General features: G+C 45.7%; 1 protein-coding gene across 3 annotated transcripts in view; it reads right to left on the bottom strand.

The window, feature by feature from the left end:
• LOC105478460 (phosphoinositide-3-kinase adaptor protein 1) overlaps nucleotides 1-12,386 on the bottom strand; it is a 129,983-nt gene that overhangs the window by 24,732 nt on the left and 92,865 nt on the right. For all 3 annotated transcript variants that reach the window (XM_011735797.3, XM_011735798.3, XM_071069374.1), the window contains 4 exons: nucleotides 10,770-10,967; nucleotides 7,331-7,396; nucleotides 4,244-4,449; nucleotides 178-250 (listed from right to left, as the gene is read on the bottom strand). In XM_011735797.3, the coding sequence (XP_011734099.1) occupies nucleotides 178-250; nucleotides 4,244-4,449; nucleotides 7,331-7,396; nucleotides 10,770-10,967 (543 nt within the window). The remainder of the gene's footprint in view (nucleotides 1-177; nucleotides 251-4,243; nucleotides 4,450-7,330; nucleotides 7,397-10,769; nucleotides 10,968-12,386) is intronic.

The raw sequence follows: 12,386 nt of genomic DNA, 5'->3' as shown, positions 1-12,386 counted from the left end.
AAGATATAACCGTTGTGCAAACGGTCTTTACAGTCTAGTGGGGGACCCAGATCTGTAAACAGTGTGACGAATGCTGGGCAAGTGCTCTGCCCACTCAGGCCACAGCCAAAAGGAGAGTCAAGGACAACAGATGACAGCAATGTCCCATACAATGCAGCACCCTAGGAAGCCACATACCTGTCTGCTTTCCTGATTTTTGCTTCTCTCTCTGTCTTCGGGTGATGCTGTCTCTTAGCCGTTTAAGATTTTCCTGGAAAAAAATTGGTTTATATTTATTTATTTATTTATTTATTTATTTATTTATTTATTTTGAGATGGAGTCTTGCTCTGTCGCCCAGGCTGGAGTGCAGTGGTGCTAGCTCGGCTCACTGCAAGCTCTGCCTCCTGGGTTCACGCCATTCTCCTGCCTCAGCCTCCCAAGTAGCTGGGACTACAGGCGCCAACCACCACGCCGGGCTATTTTTTGTATTTGTAGTAGAGATGGGGTTTCACCGTGTGTTAGCCAGGATCGTCTCTATCTCCTGACCTCATGATCTGCCCACCTTGGCCTCCCAAAGTGCTGGGATTACAGGCGTGAGCCACCGTGCCGGCCGGTTTATTTTTTAAGTGTACAACAGAATGATAACCTCTGGGAATGAGAGTTTCTTTCCGATTGTATGCTGTTTGCAGGGTATATCATATTGCAGTCACATTTACAACATGCAAATGAGGCTCAGCACATTCACAGTCAGCCCCCAGAGAAATCCAAATACTCACAGAATCTGTGCCTGAAGAGATGCCATCTCTTCCAGAAGAAACTGTCTTTCCTCCCCTCTGGTTCCCAGCTCTGTTCTATACGGCCCCTCTCATGTATGCCTCTTAGCCCAGCTCACAGATACTCCACAGGTATTCCCGTCTCTGAGACTGTGTTCTCACATCACTCCCCTGACCTTCAGGGATGTTGGTTCCCCTCCATCAGTCTGGATCAAGGCCCACTTTCTCCCTGATGCCTCCCAAGATGCTCCAGTCCTTAGTGACTGCCCACGCCAACCATCCAGCACTTGGGCTACGCTGTCTCATCGTGTGTGCGCACTCTTGTGCCTTGCCTCTTCGAGATACTGTGAGCTCTCCAAGGTCAAGAGACCAGGTCTTGTACCTTTCCATAATCCTGCCATCTGGTCCATTGTAGTCATTCAATAAATGTTGAATAGATTTATTCAATGTGAGGGTCAAGATTGTTGCTATTTCAGTCAATTAACAATAATCCCAAAGTTAAGTGCCTGAGCATTCTAGGGAAAATGTGCAGACAATTTGGCTGGAGCAGAAGGTTCATGTGGGGGAGTCGCAGGAGGCCGAACTGGAAAGGGGGGTTGATCTGCAGCTGCAGGCGAAGAGACTGAGCTGTGTCCAGGAGGCAGCAGGGAAACATTGAACATTGTGAGCCTGTCACGGCTTTAAGGTTCCAGTCAACTAGAGAAGAAGGAATGGAGGCCAGTAGACCTTTCTGGAGACTATGGAGTATGCCAGATGCAGGCAACAGAAGCTGACATGGGGATGTGGCTGGGGGAATGGAGAGACAGGAGCAAATGCAAGAGGACAAATGCCACAGAGCAGACCAAGCAGGACACGCCGCTGGCTGGGTGTGCAAAAGCACGGGAGAAGGCCAAAGAGACACTGAGGTCTGACCTCTGTCTCCAGGAGAAGACAATGTGATGAGCACAGAGAGGGTGTTGGGAAAGGAAAGCGGCCTTGAGGGATGGTTTGTTGTTAGACATGCTGCGAGTCTGGGACACCTCATGGGGACAAAGCCAACTGGTGGCTGGAAATGTGGAACCAGAGACACAGACTGCACAGAGAAGGAGCTGAAGGAAAGCTTCAGAGTCCACTCGTGAGAGGGCGACATGAAGGAGACAGAGCAGTGGACAGAGAGGCAGAGGAAAAGGAAGATGAGGCCTCCACCCAGAAATGTCTCCACACCACCAGCCCCTGGAGGGGAGATACTCAGGAAGTGCCCGGAGGCTATCAGGACCAAACAATGTGAGCCCCCATGGGCTGGGCTTCTGCCACATTGAATATGAACCCCAGTTGTCTGCTACACCCAAGAGTTCTGGGCCAGTTCATGGGAAAGGAAGAGGTCTCTTGGATATAAACACAGAAAGACACGGCACATGTGTACCTATGTAACAAACCTGCACATTGTGCACATGTACCCTAGAACTTAAAGTATAACAACAACAACAACAACAAATACTTGGAAAGGATTTACCTTTCTGCAACAATGGACTGGTACATACAAGTTGATGATAATGATAAGGCACGTAAATTATGTTCCCACTGGAAACCTCCCTGTCCACCCCTTCTCATTTCCTTTAAACTTATCCTCAAACTACTTTAGCTGAGAAGCTTTTCAGCAGACTGAGTCAGTGGTGGCTTATACCTATTTATATTTGTATTAATTGCTTACAGATTATATCTCATATTAGCAATTACATTACACTACAAGAAAATGTAAAAAAAAAAAGAAAAAAAGAAAGACAGCTAACATTTATTATGTATTTACTATGTACCAGTCATGCTGCTTACAGTGGCTTATATCACCTAGACCTCCCGCTTCACATTTCAGAGGTGGAAAAACAGAGGCACAGCAAGGTCAAGGTCATCCAGCCACAAATAGCAGAACAAAGATGTAAATTCAGGCTGCCAGCTCCAGAGCCCTGGCTGTTCTTAACTACTGTGCCACGTGGTTGCACAACTTGGCAAGGAGCAAAAAGACATTGTTTAGCCAGGGCCAGCCTTTTCTCAGCAGGACTGCAGCCTCCTGGGGGCTCCTGAGTGAGGAGCACCTGTGATTCCTGCATTCAGCTCTCCAGAGTGCCCTCCCACCCTTCAGGCCCCCAAAGAGAGGGGGGCATCTGGCAGAGCAGGTGCCCCTGTCTTAAGGAGCACTAAGAAGGCAGAAGGTATAGTGAAGGGAGCACAGATTCTGGGGTGAGAAAGGGGAGGTTTGAATCTTGACTGCCTCTTCGCCTCTCTGAGCCTCAGTTTTCTGTGGAAAAGGAGGAATAATACCTATTTCATATGCGTGTATGAGGAGTGAAAGAGGTCAGGTCTATTTAATGTTGAACACAATGCCTAACATAGCACTGTCAGAGGTCAGCAAATGCTGCCTGATGACACGTTTCCCCACTCTTCACCACTAATCCTGTCCCAGAAGACAGGCTCCCATCTCAGCCCTGGAGGGGTGCTGGTATGTCAGATAGCATAAGAACAGAGATTAGAATACACACCACCAGGGTCTATGGCCGTACCACCCTGAACGTGCCCAACCCCATCTGATCTCTGAGGGTAGGCAGGGTCGGGCCTGGCTAGTACTTTGAAGGAAACAGCCTGGGGAGGTGGAGAGAGACAGCAATAGTTCCAGTCCTGACTCGGCCCCTCACTAGGAAAGTTGCCTTGGATGTGTCCCTTAACCTCCTGAGCCCCATTTCTTCCTTTTTAATACAAAGGCATTGGTGGACTAAGAAGGAACTTCCTAATGTTGAGTTTGAGATTTTTTATTGTTTTTAATTATATATTGTGTACACTTATGATACGGGTATGGAGTTATATATTCTCATAAAAGCTTCAAACCATTCAGGTAAAGCAAGAGTCTCCTCTGACATCCCAGTCCTCCAATCCCAGTCTTCTCCCGAGAGGTGGCCCCTGGAATGGGCCCGAGGCAGCCACCATTTGCAGATCTTTGTCCTTGCATTTATATACATGTCCATAGAAATACAGAGTTTGTGTGTGGAGGTGTCTGAGTTGTTTTAATTTGGGTAGTTTTGCATCTGCAACTTGTTTTGTTCATTTAATCATATTTCTTGGTAGTTTTCCAAGTTCTCTTTGAGTGCTAAAGTGTGATAGCTATGAGGGTATTTGGCAGTAGGAATAGAGAAAGGGACTCTGAAAAGAAAAAAGCTGGAAAGCAGAAGCAGGGAGCCAAATGCAGGGAGACACAGCAGCGGAGTTAGTGTTTATAGTTGAGTCTTTGTTCCTGATCTCAAGCCTCATGGCACCTGGAAAAGCTATCCAGCTCTCAGCCAGGGAGCCATGTGCTTACAGACCGAGGTGACACTCATACACACTCGCTGGTTCACAATGAAACTCAAACGTTTGCAGGCACAGGTGTCATGTACAGCAATACACAAGACAGCCATGGCCCAGCCCTGCTCCACTGTCAAGTGGGGAAATAGAAATGAAACAAATTCCATACGAAGCTAGTTACCTGCTGGAAACGAAAGGACTCCGATCGTTTCTTCTGGTTGAGCTGCCACTCTTTGAAGTGGAGCACAGCCTCATCCACGTTGACAATGCCCAGCTTCACCTGCTCCTGGAGGGTGATAAGCTGCCGCTGGCCTGGTGTTTTCATCCCCGCAAAAGGGTCATATATACTCGACTGAGGCCTGTCCCTCCATGGTCTGACAGGCGGCCCTGGAAAGGATGGCAAAACTCAGCTTGACAGTTCCCCCACTGGGGACCGCTCACCAGAGGCGTAGGGTTAATGAGGCTGGTCACAGGCTCAAGAGGACTCATCTCAAAAGAACAATTACTTGTAGCCAAGAAGGGGGAGATACAACATAAAATCAGGGCAGAAGAACGCAGCTAATAATTCCAAAGCCTATCACACTAAAGCAGACAAGGCTGCAACATTTAAGGGAGGTGTGAAATCTGCTGACTCTCCCAAGTCTTAATTATTATTGCTATTATTTTTAACAGACTTCATTCATTTCATTTTTCTTGTATAAAAACCCAATGTTGTAACCACAGCTGGAACCTGAGTCTTCTGCTTAGAGACTCTGGTGTGGGTCTTGAGAGATGGTCAGTGAATTCCTGGTAGGGAAATTGGGTGAATACAGTCTCTTTCCAGAGGTCAGGGATCAAGTTGCTATCAGTCTTAGAGATGGCATCAAAGGTGGCCCAGGGTGGCAGTGCAGTCCCTGGCCAAGGTGTAGCAGCCATGAGCAGCAGCTTCTTGGGCACAGAGGCCAAGATAATGCTAGTGCCCCTGGGGACAGGGATAAGGCACACCAGCACAGAGCCAGTGGCCTGTCACATTGCAAAAGCTGGCGTGGGGCTTGCTGATCTTGTTCCCCCTGTAGCCTGTCTGTGTAGGTCCAGTGGAGAGCTTGGCTGGGATGATGGCCCCCTTGGATGGTAGTGGCTAACCCCTTGGAGTACTTAATACCCAGACAACATGGCCACTGTAGTCCTCAAAGGCAACAAACACCTTGAATCTGGTGAAATGCCCAGCATGGGTCAACTTCTGTGTCAGCATAATCTTCAGAACGCCATTCTTGAGAGATGACCCAAGGAAAAGCTCAATGATCTTAGACACCTTGATGGGCAGAAAGAAGAGAGCTCTCCCAGGACTTGATCTTCATGTCTTTGGCCAGGTGGTCTAACTTAGTGATAAGTGTCCACTCCTTCTTCTCAGCCTTACTTCCATGAACTCCAGAGCCTTGGCCCCAGCCACAGCCACAACCTCGGCCTGAATGTCACTGCCAAAGCCTCCAGGGAGGCCATCACAGTCTCCATTCCAGGACGCCCAGGCTCTTCCACTGCATCAGCATCATCCACCATTTGGTGTTTTCTTGAAGCAGCAGCCAAGCCTTAATTATTGAGATGCCTTTAGACAAGCATTTCTCAACCTTGGCACTATTGACATTTTGGGCCAGGTAATTCCTTACTGTGTGGGTGCGTCCTGTGTATTGTACGATGTTCAGCAGCATCCCTGGCCTCTACCCATTAAATGCTAGCAGCACCCGCTTCTTTAGTTGTGACAACCAAAAATTTCCCTTATATTGCCAAATGTTCTTTAGGGAGTGGGTACAAAATCACTTCCAATTGAGAACCACTGCTTTAGACTTAAATCCACACCCAGAAGAGAATATACTGGAAGAGTTTAGCCAGGATGCTTCTCTTAGCTCCACTCTCGTCCCTCACTGTCTCTAAGCAGCATGGGGCACAGTGATTGTGGACCCATGGGCATGAAATGCCCCAGGAGACTGGAACATCAGTGGAATCATGACCAGGCCCAACAGCATCAGGTATAAAGTAGGTGCAGGCTTCCAGCTGGCTACCCTTGGGTTGTTCCTCTGCCAACCTCTCTTCCACATTACAAATTCACAGTTCTCTGCTTTGGAGCTTCTAGGGAAATATGAAGCCAACCCTCATCTCTCTCCAGGCTGTGACTCCAGTTCTGTGGGGAATGAGCTATTCGCAGTGACCGTGGGGCCACTGAGGCAACTTGACGTTTCACTCAATTCATATGAGGCTATTTGAATCTGAATTTCTCCAGCAGGACCCCATTTGGGTATTGTGATTCAGGGACACAACATGAAGAATAAAGAGAAATGGCTTCACCAGTGAGTACTGAAAAAGCCTCAAAGACGTTTATCTATCATTCTGCCCAACCACTCACTATCTGTCCACACACACCCACACATCCTTCTCCCAGGTCTGCCCTTCTCAAGGCTCTCTTTAATGGTGTTGGGAGACGCGGTGGAGGAAAAAACAAAATGCACAAGCCAACCAGTTCCAGTCTCCCACTACCAGAGCCCTTGTGGGATGCCTTCAAATGCTTACATGGTGTCATGGCTACTTTTCAAAAGAATCCTCAATGGGATAATACTGAGTGTTTCTGCTTAGCACAAGGAAATCAAGAAAAAAAAAGAGCACGTAGCTCCTCAAACTTCCTTTAAAACTGTTTAGAAAAATGAGACTTCCAAGTTGTTCCCCAATGGCAAGCAAAATACCTTTTAAATAAAAGTTGATTCGAAGTATAGTTTGGCTAGTATAGATAAGGTAAGTAAACAGCCCAGCAAGGCTGTATCATTAGGTAAAGACTGGGTGCTGGGCCACCTACTTTCATCCTGTTGGCATCAACCTCCATTTTTAGATTATACTTTTATGTGCTTTATGGATACTTCCACTAATTAAGGTCCTTTGTATGACCAATTTGTACAACATTGTAGAGGACCCTGATCTCTTTCCCTCCCCCTTTACCATCAGTACAAGACTCTCAGACAGTGCCACCCTAAAGTATCCTTGGATCTCTCTATTGTATTTATTTATTTATTTAATTTTAGAGACAGGGTCTCACTATGTTGCCCAGGTTGGTCTCAAACTCCTGGCCTCGAGGGATTCACCCCCTTCAGCCTCCCAAAGTGCTGGGACTACAGGTGTGAGCCATGATGCCTGGCCTAGATCCCTCTATTTTTCAATGCCAAGGAGCTATTGTTACACTTGGAAATCACTGACCTATGAACACTTCAACCACACAAAAGTTCAGTTCATATAACATGTGGCTTACCTTTCCTGAGGCTCTCTGAGGAAACGTAGAAATTCCCAGGCCGCTCTTGACTTTTTTCTGCAAAAACTATGAGATAAACAATATTCTGATTACTGAAAAATTATCAAAATCCAGTACAAAATAATAATAATAATGAATCCATACCTAGGACCACCATATGTGGTTCTGTAAATCAAAAGTGTAGAAAGAGGCAATTAATGAGAAGGACTAGGAATTGTCAAGTAATGGCAGACTAAGCAGACACAATCTCAAACTAGAAAGACAAAGCTAGCCAGAGGACATGATCAGCATTTACAAGCTCATTGAAGAAAACGGTAATGGGAACACGAACATGTGCCTGGACCCCTGAGCACCTGAAGCTAGCCATGGAAAATGTGAGCCTTAAAATTTGAGAATAAAAGGAAGTACCACTTAAAATGCCAACTAGTGCCATAAGACAGAACTCTAAGCAGTAGAATAGTAAAATGTGTGCACAGCTCCAAAGAGATTAAGGGATCATCACACACCGGGTCCTATTGTGGGGAGGGGAGTGGGGAGGGGTAGCATTAGGAGATATACCTAATGTAAATGACGAGTTAATGGGTGCAGCACACCAACATGGCACATGTATACATATGTAACAAACCTGCACGTTGTGCACACGTACCCTAGAACTTAAAGTATAAAAAAAAAAAAAAGATGAAGTCACTTATGAGGGACAGATTCATGAAGGTTAGGAGAGAAAGCTGGGGCATGACAAAGGCCCACTTAATGGTAAGATGACATGGTGATTATGGCTCCCTGGGCTCTGAAAGAGGCTCTCTGAAGCCAAATACTAACTCTATGGCTTGTGAACCATATGATCTTGGACAAGTGGCTTGACCTCTTCCTGTCCCTGTTTCTTATCTGTAGAATGAGGATGATAATAGTTCTTACACTGGATTGTGATGAGGATTAAACAAGTTAATACATGGAAAGTGCTTAGAACAGTGCCTGGCCCATGTAAACACACTGTTAGCTTTTATTATCATTATTCATATCTAAACTTTGAGACTGTTGCCAATAATCAGCAATACCTTGGCATGCTGGTTAACCCAAGTGATGTTTCTACAATGCCTTACAGTTTATAAAGTACTTCCTTCTGTATTATTTCATCTGACCCTCACAATAAGGCTATGGCAGAGTATTAGTATGTATTATTAGGACATGTATTAATCTATATGTGTATTATTACAATACCCATTTTATAGATGAGGAAACTAAAGCTAAAAAAAGGGTGAAATGGCCTGGACATGGTGGCTCACGCCCATAATCCCAGCATTTTGGGAGGCTGAGGCAGGAGGATTGTTTGAGCCCAGGAGTTCAAGACCAAACTGGGCAACACAGCAAGACCCTGTCTCAAAAAAAAAAAAAAAGAAAAAGAAAGGTGAAATGACTTACCCAACATCCTATGCTGAACAGCTGGAAAATGCAAGAGCTGAGAGAGATGAACCCAGGTATTCTGGCCTCCAAGCCATTGTCCCTTTTGTCATCTCCTGCCTCTCTCCTTTCCTTTGTTTCTCCACAGTTTCCTAGCAAGTCCATCAGGGCTCTTGAGGAATCACCTGTGCCCCTGTCCAAACACATCCCTACAAGGAGCCATGCCATCAATACTGTTCCCTACTCCCTCCGCTATTTAGGAATTACCAGCATATATTTGCACGCTTCTTAGATTGAGTTCTCTCAGAAGCAGGACCCGAGACAAGGATTCAAATGCAAGTAGTCTATTTGAGAGGTGATGGAGGTGAGACGGGGAAGTGGATGGTGCAATAAATGGTGGGTTAACAAGCAAGTTACACTGCAGGCAACCTAGGAATCACTAGAATGCAATGTAGAATGCACAACTAAGAATTCTCTCACCAGAGTGGCAAGTAAACTGGGGCACCGATCCATACCTCCTGTCAGGCACTGGTTGAGGGCAGCAACTCTGTGTGTTAATTCCCCAGTGCTTTCAACCTGTCCTGTAAGAGGGCAGAGAAGGCTCCAGGTGCCAGAGGAAGCCCTCAGGCTGAAAGACACTGGTGCTGACAGGCAGGGTCCAGCCAATGAGCACAGAAATGCAAAGGGTTAGGGGGACATGGGCAAGGAACCAACAGTGTCTGCTGCTCATGCCAAGGAGATGATACCCAAGGAGACTGTAGGCAGGAAGCACTGACAGCACCTGGCAGTACGTAATATCTCACAACTGTATTCCTACCCAGTTCAGGGTTGCTGGATTTCCCAAAACAAAAATGTGTGTACTATTTGGGACATACGCTAAAAACTCATTTGCCATTTATTTGAAATTGAAAGTTAACTAGGCATCCTGTATTTTATCTGGCAACCCCAACCCGACTACCTAGGGCTCTGGGTGAATGCTATCTTCCCCAATTTCTAATTCCCTTTTGCCACACCTCCAACCACATGATGAGACCATTGAAAAATAGAATGTAGTTCAGGAGCACAGATCTGGCAATTCTTTTTTTTTTTCTTTTTCAGACAGGGTCTTGCTGTGTTGCCCAGGCTGGAGTGCAGTGGCTCAATCTCGGCTCACTGTAACTTACACCTCCCAGGCTCAAGCCTTCCACCTCAGCCTCCTGAGCAGCTGGGACTACAGGTGCGTGCCACCACACCTGGCTAATGTTTTGTATTTTTTGAAGAGACAGAGTTTTGCCATGCTGCTCAGGCCAGTCTCGAACTCCTGGGATCAAGCAACCCACCTGCCTCGGCCTCCTAAACTGCTGGGATTACAGGCATGAGCCACCTCTCTTCCTATTTCTAATAGTCTTATAGTACTTGTAACCATATTATTGTAACCAAGTCCAAAAAATAGTGAAACTAACAATGCTATCAGTATCTAACTAATGTCCCAGGGATAATTATGAAAAAGTCAAAACCTTAATTTTTAATAACATGGGTAGATGGACAGCCTAGCATAGTGTCTAAAAGCCAGGGCTGTGAAATCAGACTCCCTGAGTTCAAATTTTGGCTTTGCTATGCAATGGTTGAGTGACCTCTGTAAAACCTCTATTTCCTCATCTGTCAAATGACATAATAATGGTCCTTACCTAATAGGTTATTGTAAAGATTAAATGGCATGTTCCAGATAAAGCATTCTTGATAGATTTCAATAAATGTTAGCAATTCAAAATTAATAATATCCAGAAGGGTTTCAGGAGATAAAAATGTATCCGGGTTCTTGTTTACCTGCCTTTGCAACTGTACATAAATACTTCCGGGAGGGCTGGTACTCACTCTGGTCATTACTCCCGTTCTAGCTTCAGAATCTGTCCCAAGATATGACCCCATCTCCTAGGGCTGGTTAAAGACCATTTAGAAGGGGATAGTCTCTGAGCAATGGTTCAGAAAACCAGGTCATCCAGGAAATCCCTGTTGAGAAGCTCCAAAGACCCAGCTGGACATCATTCCCTGTCACACTTGCCTTTACAAATGTATGGTTCGTTGTCAGGCAGCTGGTGAGCACCAGAGGCAGTGGTCTCCGGTCTGGGCACTGGGACAGGGGGCCTGCTGGCCAGGTCCATGGAAAAGGCATCATCATCATCTACCATGTGATAAACATCTTCTTCCTGACCAAGATGGCACTGATCTCTCTCCAGATTGGTCGTTCCCATGCTGTTGCCTAGAAACGCAGAGAAAGGTGACTGAAAGCAGTGGCCAAACTGGTTGATTGCCAGTCATAAAAGCAGAGTGAGGGACCCTACCTTGTTTCCTCAGTGCTGCCCCCTAGCAAAGAACTTTACCTATCACTTCCTGTATCATCTGCTCAGAACACCACACAAAGCAACTGAGAAAACACTCATGTTACCTTCATTGACACCCAGTGATGCAGTGAAAGGACAGGAGCACAAGGATTTATCATCTCTGTTTTACTGCTGGGATTCAGTTATTCATCCTATTAGAACTAGGAAAAGTCCTAGATAGGACTGTCAAAGCCCTAGTTAGGAAAGGTGGGGCATTCACTGCCAACTGTCCAATGAAAGTGGTACTTCTTAAAAGGGCTTAAAAACAGACTGCCCAGGACTCCCCTCTCAGGAAAACTTTTTGTTCCAGAGTTGGGGTCAGCACACATTTTTTTAAAGATCCAAATAGTAAATATTTCAAAGTTTGCAGGCCATAAAGTCTGTTGCAGGGACTCAACTGCTCTTGTGACATGAAAGCAGCCATATACAATACTAAATAAATGGTCGTGTTGTGTTCCAATAAAACTTTATTTACAAGACAGGCAGATGGCCAAGCTGTGGTTTGTCTACCACTGCTTTAGAGTTTTTCCTTCCTCTTCACTGTGAAAACTACTTTTGTCCCCTTCTGAGTCCCCTCCTCTTAGCACTCTGCTTTCTAAATCTACTTGATCAACAGACCGCACCATACACTGTAAACAACTGGACAGGGTTAAAGAATTACCCATGCAATTTAACATCCTCCACCTTTGAAACCTTCAGTAATAATAATAACAATAACAAATCTTCATTAACTGCTTGTTATGTGCATGGTGGTGCTCTGACACCTTAATGCATAATAACTCATTTAATTATCACAACATTTATCTCATTTTACAATGGAGGAAACTGAGTCCCAGAGGAGCTGAGTAACTTGCCTGAGGTTTTCCAGCTAACTGGATGGGAAAATTGAGAATAGATCAGAGTTCATGTTCCTAACCACTATACAACACAGCCTCAACTTAGTATCTTTGTTTATATTCGCCTCCTTCACCAGCGAGTAAAGGCTCCTTGAAGGCATTCATCATATCTTACTTTTCTTTGTATCTCCAGCCCCAACATCCAGAACAGTGCTTTGCACATAGTAAGCACTCAATACATTTTGGCCAAATAAAAACAACATATGCATTTTAAAAGAGGTCTTGCTAGAGGCAACTTGTTTACCCAAACAAGTGGCTCCACTGGTTGGAACTCCTGGCCCACCTCTAAAGGGCTGATGGGGGAGCTCATGGTAGAGGGGTCAGGGGAGGCAGAGTGCCTCTATTCACATCGCATGCCATGTATGCCACAGCCCATTCCTTGAGGGGAGCAACCCTTATAAA

This window comes from Macaca nemestrina, chromosome 9 (assembly GCF_043159975.1).
Source record: "Macaca nemestrina isolate mMacNem1 chromosome 9, mMacNem.hap1, whole genome shotgun sequence".
Taxonomy (NCBI): domain Eukaryota; kingdom Metazoa; phylum Chordata; class Mammalia; order Primates; family Cercopithecidae; genus Macaca; species Macaca nemestrina.
The sequence above is the reverse complement of the archived record's forward strand: the minus strand, read 5'-3'. Positions and strand labels throughout refer to the sequence as shown.